The sequence below is a fragment of the Delphinus delphis genome, chromosome 3, assembly GCF_949987515.2.
Source record: "Delphinus delphis chromosome 3, mDelDel1.2, whole genome shotgun sequence".
In the NCBI taxonomy this organism is placed as follows: Eukaryota; Metazoa; Chordata; class Mammalia; order Artiodactyla; family Delphinidae; genus Delphinus; species Delphinus delphis.
The window spans coordinates 15,585,998-15,605,459 of record NC_082685.1 but is presented as its reverse complement, the minus strand read 5'-3'; the positions used below and the strand labels follow the sequence as shown (position 1 = coordinate 15,605,459).

The 19,462-nt window shown below is 50.0% G+C and overlaps 1 protein-coding gene across 2 annotated transcripts; it reads left to right on the top strand.

Moving 5' to 3' along the window:
- The first annotated feature begins 1,224 nt into the window (after nt 1-1,224).
- On the top strand, nt 1,225-19,101 carry MGAT1 (alpha-1,3-mannosyl-glycoprotein 2-beta-N-acetylglucosaminyltransferase). Of its 2 annotated transcripts, none has more exons than XM_060008172.1 (2): nt 1,225-2,289; nt 16,559-19,101. In XM_060008172.1, exon 2 carries the CDS (start codon nt 16,684-16,686, stop codon nt 18,025-18,027), a length of 1,344 nt encoding a protein of 447 aa, XP_059864155.1. In that variant the 5' UTR covers nt 1,225-2,289; nt 16,559-16,683; the 3' UTR covers nt 18,028-19,101. The 2 variants fall into 2 exon arrangements, with proteins under 2 accessions (XP_059864155.1, XP_059864156.1); XM_060008173.2 differs by lacking the exon at nt 1,225-2,289 and adding an exon at nt 7,270-7,424.
- The last annotated feature ends 361 nt before the right edge of the window (nt 19,102-19,462 follow it).

Sequence of the window (19,462 nt, the reverse complement as noted above, 5' to 3'; positions counted from 1 at the left end):
GTTTCACACGAGGCGTGTACAACAGAGAGCTGTCGTGGGGGCGCGGGGGGAGGGCTTAATTTATGAGTAGTCTCACTCTTTTCTTTCTCTTTTCAGACCCAAGGAAGGTCCTGCCTCCGTGAGAGATGCAGCGAGAAACAGTAAGCAATGAACAAAACAGCTTTCCTTCAGTACGGCTATAGAGCTCTCAGCACAGGGACGGGTGAACACAACCCTTGGTGCTTCCAGAATTGCTTCTCACCAGGACTCGCATCCAGAGAGGGTAGCCCTCGGGGCTTTCTCCAGAACTCTGAACACGCGGGCGGTTGCTAGGCGACCCTAAGACCAAAGTGGACTAGGTGAACCGGCGCCAGGCCGGCTCCGCCCCCACTTCCGGGCTCCTCGCTCCGCCCCCTTCCCGCCCACTCCCTCCGGGCCAGGCAGTCCAAGCACCCGACCGAGGCATCGTGACGCATGCGCTCTTCTTCCCGTGCGGCTCGACTTGACGCGAGCTCCCGCTTTCCGCCACAAACTCTGTCCCGCCCTTTCTTGCACGGCCGGTACTGTCGTCCCCAGCTCCGTTCTCACTCACACCCTGTCCTGCCCACGCCTCGTCCCCAGTCCTGTTAATAGTGACTGCAGAGCAACCTCAAGTCCTGCTCCCTTGGTGGCGGGGGTGATGGGCTGGGGGGAGATAAAGCGGGTGACGGGTGGTGGCAGTTGCCACGGACTCACTTCCGGAGGACGGGCGGAAGTGGCTGCGGTAGATGGTGGGAGGGGGAAAGGAGTGCGAGGGGAGGGCCGGGCCGCCGGGGGTCGAGGGGGTGGGGCCTGGGCGGGCAACGGGGACCCGGCCTGGGCCCTGGAGTCCGACCTGGGGCGGGCCGCGGCTCCCTGCTGAGGTTGGGGGAGGGGGGAGGGCCCAGGTAACGACCCAGCGCAGATAGGGCGAGGGTCGTCTGGGCAGCGGAGGGGAAGGGGTCAGAACCTAGAGAGGGTCGCGTTGTCACCCCTTTCCCCGGGAACACCGAACGCGGGGTTCTGAGAAGGGTGGGAGGAGCTAAATTCTCTCCTGGGTTGGGGGGCGTTCTTGTGGGCGCCACGCCCCTACAGGAAGGAAGGGGGAGAGCGCGCGCGCGCGATTGTGTGTGTGTGTGTGTGTGTGTGTGTGTGTGTGTGTGTGTGTGTGTGTTTGTGTTTAGGAATACACTTAGAAGGGAGGGGGCGGCCAGGGTGGGCCACCGGATTGAAAAATTGGAACATCACTGGGGCTATTGCTGGTAGGACTCAGGCTTCTAACGTTTCAGGAGAGTGCTCTCGGGAGTTGGCCCCGGGAAGGAGTTTGACGGAGATTGGGAATTACATCCATGGCACAGTTTTGGAAGCAGAGGGGGAGGTGCGGGTGAAGGGAAGGGAGCAAAGAATGCTTGTAGAAGGTGCCAGCATCTAGGTGTGGAATGGATTTAGTTCAGACTGGGAGAGCTGGCCGATTAAAACACTGCACACCCTAAGAAGCTTGGGAGATGTAGGGCGATTAGTGTGTGGCACTCGCAAGGCGAGAACAGGGGGAGAATGTTCTTTTCTGTATTTCTTAGAAGACAGTCTCCACACACTAGTGCTTTTGGTTACTTTTCCTATAGTGCGGTTAGGTGCTGTCTTTCCTGTATCTTGAGCCTTATACGTGTATACATATTGATGAGATGACTGTTTTGGGGTGCAATATGTGAGTGAGGTAGGAACTTTGTATAACCTTGTGGAGTGTTTAAGGAAGGGTTTTTGATGATAGAGTCAAGGAGTCTAATTTAGGTAGGGAGTCTTAGACATCCCTCTGGGTATATAATAGATTAGAGAGTGTCATGATGTTTAAATATTCTGCAGGTTAACACAGAAATCAGCCTCCTGGACCATGTCAGTTCTCAGGCCTGTTTCCTCTCATGAGCCTCAGCAGAAGACGGACTCGCCAGCCCTCGCAGTGGATGACTTCCCCTCCCTGAACAAGAGATGGGATAGTACCAGGGATCTGCCTATCACCAGACTCTGGGGTTAATAAACCAGCTGAATGAAGGGATGTAATAGACCTCTGGGAGGGACACTGAAGCCTGCAGTTGGGGGGGAGGGGCCTGGACATACCCCTTCCCCCCCAGACTCCTCCCCCTCAGAGTCCACTCAGCCATGGACTTTGGACCTGGACAAGAGGAGAGAAGCCGCACTTTGTTTGGTGTATCTGATTTGGGATTCTCAGTTTGGAAATGGAGTGCTGGATGGGGGTTTGATGATCTCCAGGGGAGCAGCTGAGAGAGGAGAAGAAAGGTAAGGTTTGTGTCTCATTTCCCACTTGGTGTCTTGCTGCTCCTGTGCAGAAAATGTTGAGTGGGGTAAGTCTGGGGACACTGTCATTGAGGAGTTGCTGTGATGGGAACCCTTACCCTGAGGGGTACACAGGAAACTTCACCTCTCCTTCACTCTCTGGGTGCAGGCTTGTTCCCAGCTGCTCCTTACCCAGGTAGGATTACCTTGTAAGGGGTTGTGAGCAATGGCAATTGTGAGGTTAGTCCAAGGAGAACATGAAAATTATTTAGGCCTCTGAAGGGAGGTTGTGTTAGATTACTTGTAAGGGCTTTTTCAATGCTGAGGTAGTAGGATTCCAAGCCAGTTTGGGCTAAGCACAACACTGGAATGGATTACCCAGGCTGAGGCAGGCTGCTGTGTTTTGGGCAGCTAACTGAATAGAACTGCCTTGGGGGGCAGGTAGCAGATGGTCTAGGTAACCTCCTAAGTTGCCTCTCCTCCTTCCTCTATAAGGGAGTGTAGGCCATGAAACCTCATGGTAAGAGCAGAGGAACAGAACACAGGTTTGGGAATCAGGATTTGTGTTCTAGCTCTGCTTTTCTTAGTGTACACCCCTAGGTATGTTGGTTAAGCTCTGCCATGTTCTCTTCACTTGCAAAATGGGGATAACTAACTTTCCAAGCCCCTCACAGGTTGTTCACAAGGAACAAATGAAATGATAGATTTTGAGAAGTATCCAGGGCCATGTACATGTAAAACAGTAACATTGCCATTGCTTCATATGCTTGTACATAGTTACATAGAGAAAAACTCTAAATTAGTTTTGTTCTTTTATTGAACTAGGGTTCTGGCAAAAGCCTTATTTGTCCTTAATTGAAAGCCTGCCCTGAATTTGTCTCATCCTGTTGCTGTTAAACAATACCTGGGATCATGAAGTGGTGGCAAAGGTGCACGGGTTCAAGGAGAACTGAAATTGAGGGATTCTGCCAGATACCTTGTTGGCTCTCAGAGCTCTCCAGTCAGCTTGACAAGTGTGCCTCTTTGGGGTAGCAGATTAAAGAGGGGTGGAGAAAAGCGGAAGTCTCAAGGACCGAGTGTCTGTTTAGGAGATGGAACCCTGGGCCTTTCCTTCCTGTGCCATATCGTGGTCTTCTCTCCTGCTCTTTAAGATGCCAGTGTTTTTCAGACTGTCATTTTTTAGCCCTCTATAGGCTGTTCATGGTTACCTTACTTTCTGCTCACTCCTCCTTTGAACTCCAGTTTACCTCTGCCAAGATGCCTGCTTTTCTCAGTGACAATAACAGTAGAAGGGAGAGGTGTTGGGAATTTTGATAGACAGTGGGGTCTGGTGGCCTGGGCAAGGGGTAGGAAGCTTGGCTTCTAGCATTTCTTTGCCTCTCACTAGATGTGTAACACCTGGGCATCACATACACTGGGTTCTGGCAACAATAACAGAGGTCATTTGCAAGCTGAAAATCACATATTTATGACTTAATTTCTTTTTTCCCTTCCTTCCTTGCCATAGGAGTCCCTGAGTCCCCCAGGGGCCTGAGGGCTGGGCAGGCAGACCTGGGTGGAGTTCCTGGCCCTAGATGTTTCTTCTCTAGTCTGATGCCTCAGGTAGCCCCTTTGAGGCCAGGCTTCTACTTTAGAAGGTCTGGATTTCAGGGTGGGCCTGTCACCTCCCCTAGCTTTGTCCAGCAAATTCCTCGTGCTAGTCTTTGCTTAGATACCGGGATCACAGTGATCCCTCAGGGATGTGTGGTCCCAGGATGCCTCTGCAGCCCTCATCGTGCCTGGGAGGACGGTGAGTGCTTCGAAGCACTTGAAGTACCACAGAGTCGTGCTGTATTTGTACAGTGCTTACATTATGTGAAGTGTCCAGGCTGTTGTGTTGTGTAAGTTTTTCGTCACCACATTGTTGTGGGGAGAACAGAGCAGGGATTATTCTCCCAGTTTGATACTTGAGGGGAAGCTACAGAGAAGCCCTGATTAGGAAGGGCTTGCCCAAGTGTGGAGCGGCAGATGCTGTGATTGCCTGCCCAGTGCTGTGCTGCTCCTACAGCATCTGACCTGAGAAGGGCCATTCGGATTCTGCTGCAAACCTCCAGGGAGGGGAACTCAAGTGCCCTGTCAGACGGCCTCTCTGCTAAGATGTTTCTTCCCTGGAGTGAGCCAGAATTCCTCTCTCCTGTTGTTTCCACCAAAAGCAGTAGCCCTGCCCTCAGCCTGACCCTTCCACAAGACAGTCCTCTCAAGACAGTCACAGCCTTCTCACAGGGGTACCAGGATGTCAGGGCACAGCACTCATTGGGTGTCCAGCTACTTATCCACAATGATAGACTGAAACCACATGTTGTGTGTGTGTTGTAACTGAATTTATTTATACCCTTTTTTTTCCCAAAAGGAACTGTAGGTGGCTAACCAAAAGTTCTATTTCACAGACACTGCTCAGTGATTATTGTATTAATCTTTTTTCTTTTATCTTAATGAACTGAGTTTCTGGGTCTTTATGGGGAGAAGGGATATTGAGAGGAAGGGAGAGGGAAAAATAGATACATCATTGATTTAAAACTTTGCTTTTACCACTACTGATGGTTTCAGAGCATGAATTCTTAAGTTCAGAGCATGAATTCTTTCCAAATTATACAAAAATTCAGGGTATCTTAGGCATTGTTTATGGGAGGGTAGTTTCCTGCAACAACTTTCACTTCCTTCTTATCTCTGCTCTCCTCTTTTGGAAGTAGTGGGGGTTGGCTAGGGCCAGATCTTCCTATTCCTTCCATTTTCACATAATCCATTCCCAGTTTCATCCCCAGAATTCAGGCACCTGGCTCCTTGTTTCTGCCCTCCTTCCCCTATAATCCTTCTGCCTGAAACCTCCATCAGGAGCCCAGGACCTCTTTTCCCAGGTCAGTTTGGCACTCATCACCCTGTTTCTTGCCTCTCAGACCAAATGTTTTCTCTTGCTTCCATCCAAGAATTCAGCTCATTCTTGTTCTCTAACCAGGCCCTTTGTTTTGGGACAGTCATGGAATTTCTACTCTTAGATCTTCCTGTGAGCCTTGGAATTTAAACAGAGGACTATAATGATGGTGCGAGAGTTTTGGTACACAGTTACCTGTCCTGTTCCCCATTGAACAGCCTTAGATGGAGAAGGATTATTGGTAGAGGTGGGAATCTGACATCTCATGGGCTGGTTGGTTTCCCCACCTTTCAGCATCCCACTCTGGCCTTTGTCCTGGGACAGTGATTTTAGCTCCTGATATCTTGGCCCTACAGTGTTTCCCAACTTTTTACATTTTAAGAAACTCTGGTTTTCCCTCTTGCCTTGACATGGAGTGTTAGTATGTAGGCCTTCCATGTCTCCTACCTGAGGAAAAGCTTAGAGAAGGGGCAGAGGTACAGAAGCATTGGCTGCTGGCTGGCACATGGGAGCTGGTTGGCTCCCATCTCCTGCCACAGTCCACACAATCAGCTAAACTGGAGACCTTGCACACACACACACACACACACACACACACACACACTCACACACACACACGTGTCCAGCCTCACTGAGGTGTCAGCTCTTCTTTCACTCTTCTCCTTCAGGGCTGGGCTCCAACTGCAGGATTTCCCTGCTGCCCCACTGTGTGCCTGTCATGCTGGACACACAGCTATAACAAAGAGCACTTGCACTCAAGGCTGCATGAGGAGAGGGAATGAGTGCCATCTTTGGAAGCAGGAATGCCTGGGGCTAAAACTTGGCCATGACCCTCATTAGGTCTTGTGACCTTCAGCAAGTTGGCACTTAGCTGGAGTCTCAAACTCTTCATCTGTAGAATGGGATGACAATGTGTACTCTGCAGAGCTGCTAGGAGGGTTAAAGGAGAGGCTGGGGGTGGGGCAGGATGCAGGTCTGGCATGTGATGGCCTCTGTGCAATTTTGTTTTAGCTCCTCACCCCCACGCAGGGAACTTTAGGGCATGTCCTGCCTTTGTTTCTCTAAAACCCCACGTAATTCCTAGTTTCACCTAGAAACAAGTTAGTGAGTGAAGTCAGTAACCATATACCACAAAGTTCTGGCCTGCTCTGTGCTCTGGAACACAGGGGAGGGAAGTGGGTGGGGGCACGTGCTGGTGCCAGAGTGTGTCCTGATCACATGGTAGCGCTGGCCCTGGACTCAGTCCTTCTCAGGAAAGTCATCTGCATGAGTAGCCGGTAGTTCTCAGCTCCCCACCCTCACTTGTTAGGGTCAGATACAGACATCTAGGCTTTTCCAGGGTCCCCCCTCACCCCCTTTCACAGGGCTACCACAAAGCCTGATTGAGGCCTTTTCTCTTCAGGTCTGGTGGGTCTACCCTAGGGAAAGGTCTGTCTCTCTTTGCTCTTTTGCTCCAAACTAACAGCACTCATTACCCACCCCGAAAGGAAAAAACAAACAAAACAAAAAACAGGAAGAAAAAAAAGCCAGCTTGCTCTTTCTCGATTTTGGCTGCAGGTGTTTCCTCCTTGGCTTCCTTTTTGGCATCCTGGTTCGTGTTCTTACTTCCCTGCACCCTCTAGCCTCTCAAATGCCCTGGACTCCTCCCTCCTGGAAGCCAGGGGTTGTGGGGAGGATCCTTGGCTTTGGGTTTGGTAAACGCACAACTGAGGCAGGCTGCTTGGCCTACCTCTGGCAGGGTTCTGCCCCTCAACCCCACGAGGCCCTGGGCTCTGGGGCTGGGGAGACGCGAGAAGTCTGACTGGAATGGGCTGAGTGTGGTTGGGTTGATGGGTATAGACCCGTGGAGTTGCGATTGAGAGCGGCAAAGGGCTCAAAGGTAACAGCTGTCTCCATAGCATCTCCAGAAGTTGGGGACCCCGGAAAACTTGGGGCGTCCAGACCGCGAGTCCTTCTGAGAGGTCGAGCGTTGGAGGCGAGCCGGGGAGAAGGGGTCCCGGGCGAGTAGGGGCAGCCGGCCCCGCCCCTCGGCCTGCCCCGCCCCGCCCTCCCCGGGGAAGGGCCACGTTGCCCGCCCGGCGGTCCGGCCCTCGAGCGCCGCAGGAAGAGCCTGCCTGGCGGAAGGTGCCGGCGGCCTCCGCGCTAGCGCCTGGAACGCGCCGGGGCACCGGGCTCGCTCCCCAAGCCCCGGGGCGGGCCAAGTTCAGGGCCGGGAAGTTGGGAGGACCTGGTGAGTGGGGGCCGGGGGACGCCAGCGTCCGTCAGTTCTGGGGCTTGTCCCCGGAACGGGACCGAGGTCTGACTGAAGGAGGCCCCGCAGGAGCGGAGAGGGCGCTCCGGAGCTCGAGTCCCGGCTTGGGAAGCTGTCCCTTTCCGAGCCCTCCGTGTCCTCCGACAGCCCCGGTGCCCGAGAGAGGGACTTGGCCCGGGCCGCCCCGGGTCCCGGCCACGGCCCCTTTGGAGCCGGGAAGTGGAGCTCTGCGTTCCGCTTTCGGAATCCCGGGCCTCCAGCTGGTGAGAGAGGGCGGGCTCCGCGGGGAGGGGGCTGGTTGTGAAACTCAGCCTCTGGGCCGACGTGGGTGTGGGGCCTGGAGGAGCTGGGGTCGCTGGAGAGGGTTTGGGGAGCGGAATGCGAGGGGCCTTTCCCCAGACCCCACCCGCGCGTCCATTCCAAAAGTTACTAGGGGTTCTTTCTCCTCTGCCGGGAGGAAGAATTGACTCGATGTGGAAATAAGTAAATTGTCAAGAAAACTTTCTTGTACTTGTTTGCTAATGTGTGTGGAGTAGGGGGGCCCTGAGACGTGCAGGGCCCCATCTTATAAACCCTGGAGCACAGGGGCTGTGGCCGGCTGGTCTGTGTCCCCACGGGACAGTGAACCCTGGAGTGAGGCTCCACCTTGGTTAACCTTTGACCCTGTGATGTGTTTAATTAGTCCTCCCTTTATGAACATCACTGGCTGAGATTGTCCAGCTTTATCTTCTGTCGTTTATAATACTTTTCAGACCATGTAGACTTTTCTTTTAGATGCTTACATCACCCCTGCGTCTGCCTCGAACTGTGAATCACCCCTGCCTGACCCCATTACCCGAGACCATTGAGGCCTCTCGGATCTTCCCTGTCCTTTTCTCAGATTAGAAGGCAATGTAGTATGTCTAACCTCAGTGGCCTATGTGACAGGTTAAACTCATTTCCTGTTTGGGACACTGGGGAAATTGTCACTGTCCTTTTCATCACCAGAGCCCAGGGGCCTTGGAGATGATCCAAATCAACCCTCTCCCTGTTCACATGAGGGAACTAAGGCGCAAGTGACTTGCCCAAGGTTACTTGGTTTCCCAGGGCTTCATCCTTTTTGCTGCGCTAGCATCATATATCCCTTTAGCCTGCATCCCTTTCCTCTAGGTCTTATTCTCTAAGTCCTTCAATTATTTAGTGTATCTTCTCCGACTCCCTTTCAGTTCTAACATCCTTTTGAAATTATGGAGCCTGGTACAAGGTACAGGAATCTAGCAGAGGTCTAATGAACAAGAAAGTGATTCAGTTAGGTCTCCATTATCTGTGGCATGTTCTATGCTTTCTGGTTTTTTTCAGGCAGTGCTTTTGAACGTACTAAGCAACACAGAGACAGAAAGGAAGGTCTGTCAATGTTCCTTCAACTTGCATACTTTCTAAAAGCTAAATAAGACTTCTCCATTATTGCTTACAGTGAGAAGTTGACTATCTGGTGTTCTCTTGCTGTTTAAGAAACATTTTCTTGTCACAGAGAGAGAACTGGCTAGAGAATACCATAGGAATCAGAGTTTTAAAAAGGGATCTCACAGCTCATAGGCAGTTTTTCAAAAGAAGAAACTGAGCTAGCTAAATGTCCATCAACAGAGGAATGGATAAAGAAGATGTGGCACATATATACAATGGAATACTACTCAGCCATAAAAAGGAGCGAAATTGGGTCATTTGTAGAGACGTGGATGGACCTAGAGAGTGTCATACAGAGTGAAGTAAGTCAGAAAGAGAAAAGCAAATATTGTATATTAACGCATGTATGTGGAATCTAGAAAAATGGTACAGATGACTTTATTTGCCAAGCAGAAATAGAGACACAGACATGGATAACAAACATATGGACACCAAGGGGGAGAGGGGTGGGGTGGGAGGAATTGGGAGATTGGGATTGACACATATACATTATCGATACTATGTGTAAAATAGACAACTGATGGGAACATATGTATAGCACAGGAAACTCTACCTAATGCACTCTGGCGTTCTAAATGGGAGGGATATCCAAAAGGGAGGGGCTATATGTATATGTATGGCTGATGCATTTTGCTGTGCAGTAGAAGCTAACACAACATTGTAAAGCAGCTATACTCCATAAAAAGTAAAAAAGAAAAAAAAGAAGAAGCTGAGACCCACGGGAGTTGGTGGAACCTGCCCAGAACCTCCTGGGTTTTTGTTGAGGGTCTTATTCACTAAAAAGGCTCACTCCTCATCTCCCACCACAGTGCAGATGTCTTTGTACTTGGTGGTGTGGACCAGCTATGTGACTTCCCTGAAGGAGTTGTGAAAACTCTGGCCAAAAAAAACTACTGTGAGTTTGTGCCTTGCAGGCAAATGTCATTAATAACAGAACATCAGGTACTCAGGTCAAGGTTAAGGACTGTTGTTCTATTTTAGAAAAGGAAGATGTAGCAAATTGTATTTTCCCAAAATGGCCACAACTTTAAATATCCCACTCTATATTGTTACAATAGGACATTGCCCTCCTCCCACCCGGTGGTGGGGAGTCTGTGTTCCTTTTCGCTTGAATGTAGGCAGCAACTTGTGATACCCCTGGCCTGTGAGTAAGTCAGAAGTGATCCAGGGCTTCCCTGGTGGCGTAGTGGTTGAGAGTCCGCCTGCCGATGAAGGGGACAAGGGTTCGTGCCCCGGTCTGGGAAGATCCCACATGCCGCGGAGCGGCTGGGCCCGTGAGGCGTGGCCGCTGAGCCTGCGCGTCCGGAGCCTGTGCTCCGCAACGGGAGAGGCCACAACAGTGAGAGGTCTGCGTACCGCAAAAAAAAAAAAAAGAAGTGACCCAAGGTTTTGGATCACTGTGGTTTTGCTCCTGGCCTTTCATGTACTTGCAGTCATATGTGGCTGGGGTCGGAATCATCTGGAAGGCTTCGTCCCATGTCTAGTGGCTGATGCTGACTGTTAGCCAGACCTTAGCTGTGGTTGTCAGCTGGAATACCTAGAGGTATCCTGTCCACATGGCCTGGGCTTCCTCTTACTTTGGTGGCTGGGTTCCAAGAGCAGGCATCTCAGGAGCACCAAGTGGAAACTGTATTGCCTTTCATGAACTAGCCTGGTAAGTCACATAATCATCACTTCCTCTGTAGTCACAGATCAAAGAGAGGGAACATAGACCCCGTCTCCCCCAGCTCTGGAGGGAGGAGCCTCATTGTCACTTTGTAAGAAGAACATGTGGGATGGGATATTTGGTAGTCATCTTCGGAAAATGTAATCTTTCACTGTTAGGCTGCTAGTTTGGTCTTCTTTCTCCCCGATTTAGTGAATAATGCAAGCAGCCCTCCGTCTAGCTACTTGAACTTCGTACATGTGCCAAGCACTGTCATAGGTATACAGATCATAGAGCCTTTTTTCTAAGGAGTAAGGTGAGAGCCAGGTAAGTACAGCCACAGGTTCTGTTACAGTGTGGAGAGGAAAGACAGGAGGTATGGAGAGAGTACGGTGGGAGTATAGCTGTGGGAAGCCTGGCTCTGCCTGGATGTTAAGGAACTGCGTTCTTAAGGATGTATAATGCTTGTAGGTGGGGCTTTGGATAATATTTCAGGATGCGGGACCAGCCAGAGGAAAGAAAGCAGTGTACAAAGGGTACTTATTGAGGGAGAAAGTAGCCTGTTGAGGCCAGAGTACGGGGTTCATGGGGTTAGTGGTTGGAGGTGAGGTTGAAAAGGAATGTTGGAGTCAGTTTGTTGTGAAGGCCCTGTGTGTCATAATAATAATTTTGAGTTCTAGTCTGTGGGCAGTGGCAGTATGGTTTTTAAGGCAAGTTAGTGTTGGGACCAGTTGTGTACTTTAAGAAGGATGCTCTGTTACTGTTGGGAAGATTGCTTAGAGGGGAGCAAGGTGTGTGATAGGTGAACCAGCTGAGGAGCCACATCAGGAGTTCAGTATTTAATAATAAGGAAAGAGAGTTCAGCTTAAAGCGTTTGAGATCTTGAAATGGGATGATGGCAGTGGATGGGTAACTTTCTCTTCCATTTTCATAACTCTGAAATTCTTGGGGCTGGATGTGTTTCAGAATTTAGAATTTTTTGGATTTAAAAAAGATGATCTGGTGCATTTATGGTGTAGTGAAGGTCTGGAGCAGCATACGATAATCCAGCATGTTTATTTTCTGTAGCAAAACATATGAATGGGATAAATAAAGACTGTAAGTAGCCTCACATTAGATCAGATTTCTCCAAATGAGGTTAAGCCAAACAAGTGTGGAAAAGTTCGGCTTTTCAGCACTTTTTGGACTTGGGAATTGCAGTTAAGTGATTGTGGGGGTGTGGCATCCACATGGAAGCCACTTTTTTGTTGCAGGCAAATCTGAATGTCGAGGATCCTAGCATAGCAGCTTGGCAGCACTGGGGGAGTGGGTCCGCCTCCTCAGGTAGCTGGTGGTAGAGGGGATTTGACAGATGTTGAGCACAGCGTTGTGCTGGTGCTGTTGGTTGTGAAGGGGAGGTGGGCCTGAGGTGGGCCACAGGGTCCGAAAGCATCAGGGAAGGTGTCCTGGCGAGGTGTGAGTCAGAACACACTAGGTGAAGAAGAGAGAGAAGAGCCGACCAGGCATACCGGCACATGCACAGGCCCTGAGGCAGGCTCGAGTGTTTGCGTCCTGGAAGGAATCTAGTAGAGTGGAGTAAAGAGAGCCGGCGAGAGAGGGGACTGGCTAGCAATCACGTACTCCTTCGGCAAGATAAGCAAGTCCTGTTTGAGAATTTAGAGAAAAGGGTTGTGGGGTGAACAAGGGCCTGAGGGCTAAGGTGGAGGCCTGGCTGGACTGGGGCAGCTGTCTCCTGTGGGCTGTCTAACATTTCTCAAGGTTTATAGACTTGCTAGGAATACAGTCTGCAGAGGGGCTGAGAAGATTGCTTTGATCTGCCTGGCTTAGAAGGTGTTGGGAGGTCTTCCAGGCCTCAGGGTAGTGGGTGTGGGCCACCTAATTCTGATGTCTGGAGCAGGGTGCAGGGTGGAGAGGATGTGGTCCCGTGGGGTTTTGCTACCCCTCTGAGAGCCTGCTGGTTTGAGGTGGCTCATTGATAAGTCAGAGACAAGCCTGCTCCTCTGGCCCTGAAGCCAACACTTCAGCTGAAGGAGTCAGTTTCTCTTTTCTTTCCCCCATCTCTTTATCTAAAGACTATTCCTGCCCAGTCAGTTGGGAGGGAGGATGTTGGGGGTTAGGGACTCCAACATTGACCACATCCTGAGGGGGGAGTGAGGAAGAAACTGGAAATCTGTGTGTGTTTCTCTTCTAGGAAACCCTAATTGGTATATGAGCACTAATAAAGTGGAAATTTAATGACACAGTAAAACTGAAATGGACTTGAGGTTTCTGAGAAGACTGCTGCGATGGAGTTGTGAGGGTGGATGATTTCTAGGAGGAAGACAGGGGGTGGTAGTGCTTGCAGGGGCTGGAGGGGTCTCTGAGGAGGGAGGCAGAATCCATTCCCTTTAGAGACTCTTAAAGATCAGCCCTTTGATCCTTGGATACTGGATCTGCCTGCTTGAGCGTCCAGGAGCACAGAGATGAGATCTGGGACCCAAGATTTTAGCTAGGGTTAGAGAACTGGTCTGTGAGGCAGAGGGGAACTGGCAGAGCAGTCAGCACAAGAGAGTACAGACCTGAAGCTTTGGGATATGAAGTGTTGAGACCAGAGGCAGGAATGCCAGGGAGAGAGTTGCATGGTCAGGAATGGCAGCTGTCCTGGAATGGGAGGGTATGGTAGATCCTTTCAGTAATGAGGTCTGGTAGAGTGAGGGAGTTGGCAGGACCATGCCTTTTTCTTGTTAGATGTGTGTCCCAGTCCCTTCCCAGAGCCTGGCAGAGAGCAGGTGTGTGATGCATGTCATGGTGTGATTGAGGAGTTCAGGAAAAATGGATTGTGTCCCAGTTCTTCTTACTGATGTGCCCAGCTGGGGCCATATTGGATGAATCTAGTCAGAGCTGTGGGCTATGTCCCTATATTTGATTTTAAGAAATTTTATTTGACAATAACTTCAAACTATAAAAAAGTTGCAAGAATAAAAATGGTATAAGAATACTCATATTCCCATTACTCAGATCCATCTGTTAACATTTTGCTCCATTTGCTCTTTATATACATACATGATATTTTTGTTCTGAACCATTTGAGAAGTTGCATCTACCATGGCCCTCTACCCCTAATTACTTCAGCGTGTATTACCTAAGAACTGGGATATTCTTTTATATAATCACATTATGGTTATCAGTCAGTCAACACTGATACTTTGATCTACGGTCTATATTCTAATTTTGTCATTTGACCCAATAATATCTTTTTTAAAAAGTTTTATTGAGGTATAAATGATATACAGTAAACTTTACATAGTTAAAATTGTAAGTTTTCATAAGTGTGTACATATGTATATACCCATGAACTATGATCCCACAAAGTTTCCTAGTGTCCCTTTGTAATACCTCCCCTGATGTTCTCACTGGCCCCATCCCCAGGCAGCCACTGATGTGCATGTACTCTTTCACATCTTGAATAATTATTTTGAGATTTGTCCATGTGTCGTGTGTATCAGTAGTACGTTCCTTTTTAATTGCTGAATATTATTCCATTCCATGGGTAAACCACAATTTGTTTATCCATATTCCCATGTTGATGGGCATTTGAGTTGTTTCCACTTTTTGGCAATTATGAATAAAGCTGCTATAAACACTCCATATAGGTTTTTGTATGGACATATGTTTTCATTTCTCTTGGGTCTGTATGTAGGAGTGGACTTGCTGGGTCATATGGTAACTCTCTGTTTAGCATTTTGACTAGCTGCCAGACTGCTATAAAAGGACATTAGTTCCATATCTCACACCATATACACGAATTAACTCAAAATCCTAAACCTAAATGTACAACCTAAAACTATCAAACCTAAAAAAGAAAACATAGGGAAAAATCTTTGTGACTTTGGCAAAGATTTCTTAGCTACAACGCCAAAAGCATGATTCATAAAAGAAAAAAACCCTGATAGTTGGACATCATCAAAATCAAGAACTTCTGTTCTTCAGCTGACTCTGTTACGAGAATAGGACAAGTGTTTGAATTTTTGCCAGTCTGATGGGTGGAGAAATGTTATCTTAGTATAGTTTTAATTAGAATATTTCTTATGAGTGAAATTAAATACCTTTTCGTATGTCTAAGGACCATTTTAATATTTTTGTGTGTGAGTTGCCCTAGTCATATAGACAAGAGTTTGGGCCTTTTTTCCCCTCAGTTTTTAAAAAGTCCTTTGTCTGTGAGGGTATTGGTTTATTATTTGTGATGTATGTTGCAAATATCCTCTCCCAGTTTGTTATTTGTCTTTTGACTTGGCTTATGGTGTTTTTAGCCATGCAAAAAGTGTTTTATTTATTACTGCATCTGTATTTTAAGTCATACTTAGAAAGCCTTTCCCTATACTAAGGTTACAGAGGAATTGACATACATTTTCTTTTAGCACTTGTATGGTTTTATTTTTCTCCTTAGATGACTAGTCCACTTGGAATTTATTCTTGTGTACGGATCTTATTTTTTTCCCCCAAGTAGCTATATAATTGTTGTAACACTATTAATAAGACCATTTTTTGTGCCAGTAATTCTAAATATCCCCTTTATCATATATGAGATTTCTGCGTGTAGTTGGGTGTATTTCTGGCGTTTAAATTCTATTCCTTTGGATGATCTGTTTGTTTACATACCAGCACCGCATACCTTTAATTATAGAGGCTTTGTAATGTTTAGTATGTTAATATCTGGTAGGGCTAGTCCCTCTTCACTGCTCGTTCGTTTTCATCATTTTCCTAGATGTTCTGTTATGAACTTTTGTCTAGCTCTATAAAAAAGTATTTTTATTGAGGTTTTTGATGATGCTGAGATGCCCTAACCAAGAACAAGGGATATTTAAGTCTTATTTTGTGTCTTTTCGGGAATTATAGGTTCGTGTAGATTTTTGAATATTTCTTGTTAATTCCTAAATAGTTTATCATTTTCATGGCTATTATAAATAGGGTTTTCTCATTTGTTGTTTTTTTAATGAGTTATTATTTGTGGATATGAAGGCTATTGATTTTTGCATGTTAATTTTTATATCCCACTACCTTGCTCAATTCTTTGATTGTTTAGGTTGGATTTATCATTGATTCTCTTAGACTTTTCCAGGCATATTCTCATAGCATCAGTACATTGAGATACTTTTGCTTCTTCTCCACTTCCTCTGCCTATGATTGTGTTCTGCAGTCCAGTTGCATTGGCTGATCCCTCCAACAGAATGTTAAATAGTCGTTAGATCTGGGGTGGCTTGGCTTTGCTCCTGACCTTCGTGAGAATGCCTCTGGTGCTTCTTTATTAGGTAAGGTGCTGGCTTTAGCCCTGAGGTGTGATATTAGAGTTTTAAAATCAGTAATCTTTTTTTTTTTTTTTTTTTGCGGTACGCAGGCCTCTCACTGCTGCGGCCTCTCCCGCCGCAGAGCACAGGCTCTGTGCTCCGGACACGCAGGCTCAGCAGCCATGGCTCACGGGCCCAGCCACTCTGCGGCACGTGGGTTCCTCCCGGACCAGGGCACGAACCCGCGTCCCCCGCATCGGCAGGCGGACTCTCAACCACTGGGCCACCAGGGAAGCCCTAAAATCAGTAATCTTTGGGTAGTTTGATTTGAGGCATGGGAGGCAGGTGGTCTAACCCCTACCTCTCCTAAGCTCTGGACAGAAGATGATAAACAAAATCTGTCAGGTAGGGAAGGGGGAAGTGGAATTCCTTTGCTTCCTCTCTTCCACCAACATCACTCTCTACACCACCCCCACCCCCCACCACCCCCACCCCCCACCACCCCCCAAAAAAAACCACATTGCTTTTCAGAGGACTCATGAACTCATTTTGGAGTGCGGGAACATGCTCTCCTAATCCTATTCTTCCGCAGAGATTGACCCTCCAGATTAGGGAACAGGCAGCTATCTTTTAAGAGAGCTTTGGAGTTAACGTCCTGGCCTTCCTTGTCCTGCACTTTTCCATCTGTTTCTGCGCCCCATTCTTCCACTCCAGGGCAGCCCCATGCCTCGTGATGATGGTTGTTTTTCTCCTCTCCTCAGGTGCATGGCTGCTTCCTAATCCTGGAGCCCAGAGGAAACATCCCTAGAACTGTGCGCGTGTGAGCCAGGCAAGCCAAGGGCAGCCTTGAGCCCCACCCTTGCCCGCCTCCCCCGCGGGGGCCAGGATGCTGAAGAAGCAGTCTGCAGGGCTCGTGCTGTGGGGCGCCATCCTCTTTGTGGCCTGGAACGCCCTGTTGCTCCTCTTCTTTTGGACGCGCCCGGCGCCTGGCAGGCTGCCCTCAGACAGTGCTCTTGATGACGACCCTGCCAGCCTCACCCGGGAGGTGATCCGCCTGGCCCAGGATGCTGAGGTCGAGTTGGAGCGGCAGCGGGGGCTGTTGCAGCAGATCAGGGAGCATCATGCTAGGTGGAGCCAGCGGTGGAGGGTGCCCACCGTGGCCCCACCTGTCCTGCCGCGCGTGCCTGTGACCTCTCCGCCAGCTGTGATCCCCATCCTGGTCATCGCCTGTGACCGCAGCACCGTCCGGCGCTGCCTGGACAAGCTGCTGCATTATCGGCCTTCGGCCGAGCACTTCCCCGTCATCGTCAGCCAGGACTGCGGGCACGAGGAGACAGCCCAGGTCATCGCCTCCTACGGCAGCGCCATCACGCACATCCGGCAGCCCGACCTGAGCAACATCGCAGTGCCGCCCGACCACCGAAAGTTCCAGGGCTACTACAAGATTGCCCGGCACTACCGCTGGGCGCTGGGCCAGGTCTTTCACACGTTCAAGTTCCCAGCAGCCGTGGTGGTGGAGGATGACCTGGAGGTGGCTCCAGACTTCTTCGAGTACTTCCAGGCCACGTACCCGCTGCTGAGGGCCGACCCCTCCCTCTGGTGTGTGTCCGCCTGGAATGACAACGGCAAGGAACAGATGGTGGACTCAAGCAAGCCTGACCTGCTCTACCGCACAGACTTCTTCCCTGGCCTGGGCTGGCTGCTGTTGGCCGAGCTCTGGGCTGAGCTAGAGCCCAAGTGGCCCAAGGCCTTCTGGGACGACTGGATGCGCCGGCCAGAGCAGCGGCAGGGCCGGGCCTGTGTGCGGCCTGAAATCTCCAGGACAATGACCTTTGGCCGCAAAGGTGTGAGCCATGGGCAGTTCTTTGACCAGCACCTCAAGTTTATCAAGCTGAACCAGCACTTCGTGCCCTTCACCCAGCTGGACCTGTCCTACCTGCGACAGGAGGCCTATGACAGGGATTTCCTTGCACGTGTCTACGGTGCTCCCCTGCTGCAGGTGGAGAAAGTGAGGACCAGTGAGCGGAGTGAGCTGGGGGAGGTGCGGGTGCAGTACACGAGCAGGGACAGCTTCAAGGCCTTCGCCAAGGCCCTGGGAGTCATGGATGACCTCAAGTCTGGTGTCCCCAGGGCCGGCTACCAGGGCATCGTCAGCTTCCTGTTCCGGGGCCGCCGTGTCCACCTGGCCCCACCCCAGACCTGGGACGGCTATGATCCTAGCTGGAATTAGCAGCACCTGCCTGTCCCTCCTGGGGCCCCTCCTGGCCTATCATGGCCTAAGATGGGACCGTAGTCCCTGGGCTGCATCATCCTCTCTGTGTTTCTCTCTTGGGTCCATTTATCTTGTTTTTTTTTTTTCTTTCTTTTTTTGAGTGGCATTCAAGTGCACAGATGATAAGGTGAGGGTTATTCTCCCGTTCTCAAGGGGGTCAAATCAGGGGAATCTTTCTGGGGTATGTTGGGGGAGTTATTAAGCAGGAAACCACTGTGTGGTAGGGAGAGACTTGGGCTCGTTGGGGCCACAAAATCCACGTTCCAGGTTTTCTCCCAGGACATCTGTGGAGAGGTTGGCAACTTTAGTTCTCTTGATCAGGCCTCTTTTCCCTGTCCTGGCTATTCTAGCCAGAGTATGAGCCCTCCTCCCGTACCTGTCCCCCACCATCTCCACCTTCCCCCAACTGGAGCAAGGTGGGAGGCTGGATTATGTGAGAAGGAGATGTATTTGTGGCCAAAATGAGACTAACCAAAGGGGTTTCATCATCATCAGGGTCTGGGCAGAGCTGTTAGGTTGTCAGGGTTCACTCCCTCCTGCCTGTATTTCTCTTCTTCCCCCTCTCGTTTATCCCTGACCACCTCTCAGCTCTTCTTTCCCTGCAGCCTAGCAGTTTGTGATCGTAAGATGAAACGGTGAAGGGGAAAAGCAGAACCTCTCCTCAGCTCACCCGCTGGGGTGGGGGGAAAAGCCTCGGGTGCTGGGGCGCCCCTCCCTCATCCTTCCTCCAAGAAACAGACTGCCCCCTATCCGGTCCTTTCTGAAAACCAATCCTTTCCCTGTCACTCTGGGACGGTTCATGCTAGCCCGGCCCGTGGCTTCTGGAGGCCCTCTCAGTGTGAGGTAGGGCAGCCAAGACCGTTCAGCCCAGCCTCCTTCCCTTCTCCCCCAAGCATTCCCTTCCCGTGTGCACAGATTAGGACGCAGATGGAGGGTTGGAGAGCAACATGTGTGTTTTTCTTTCTTGCCTGACCTCAGTTCACGGAAGAAAGTTGAAGCTACAGAACTATTTTCAAAAATAAAGCCTGAATTGTCTGAAAAACTCTGTGTGTTTGTGTGTCCTGGTAAAGGAGTTGGGGGTGGAAAAGGGAGGAGAAAGGTGGAGGAAGCAAGGAAAAGAATGAGGCCTAAAGGAAGGGGCTGCACAGGTGAGAGGAAGGAGGTCAGTTGGAGGAAGGAAAGCAGATGATGGGAAGATAGGAGCAGGGAGTAGGAGAGCTAAGGAGGGGCCTAGGTGGGAAAGAAAGGCCAGGCTTGGAGGTGGAGAGGGCCCAAGGCTTCACTCCCCCAGTGCTAATCTTCTCTAGAGGTGGGCAGTGGGGCCCTCAAGCCCTGGTCCGAGAGAGAATGCAGGCAGTCCCTCCTGAAATGGGCACCTCGGGTGGGATGCCCT

Excerpts from the sequence above, each read along its gene's own strand:
- MGAT1 (XM_060008172.1), top strand. The coding sequence starts at position 16,684 with ATGCTGAAGAAGCAGTCTGCAGGGCTCGTGCTGTGGGGCGCCATCCTC.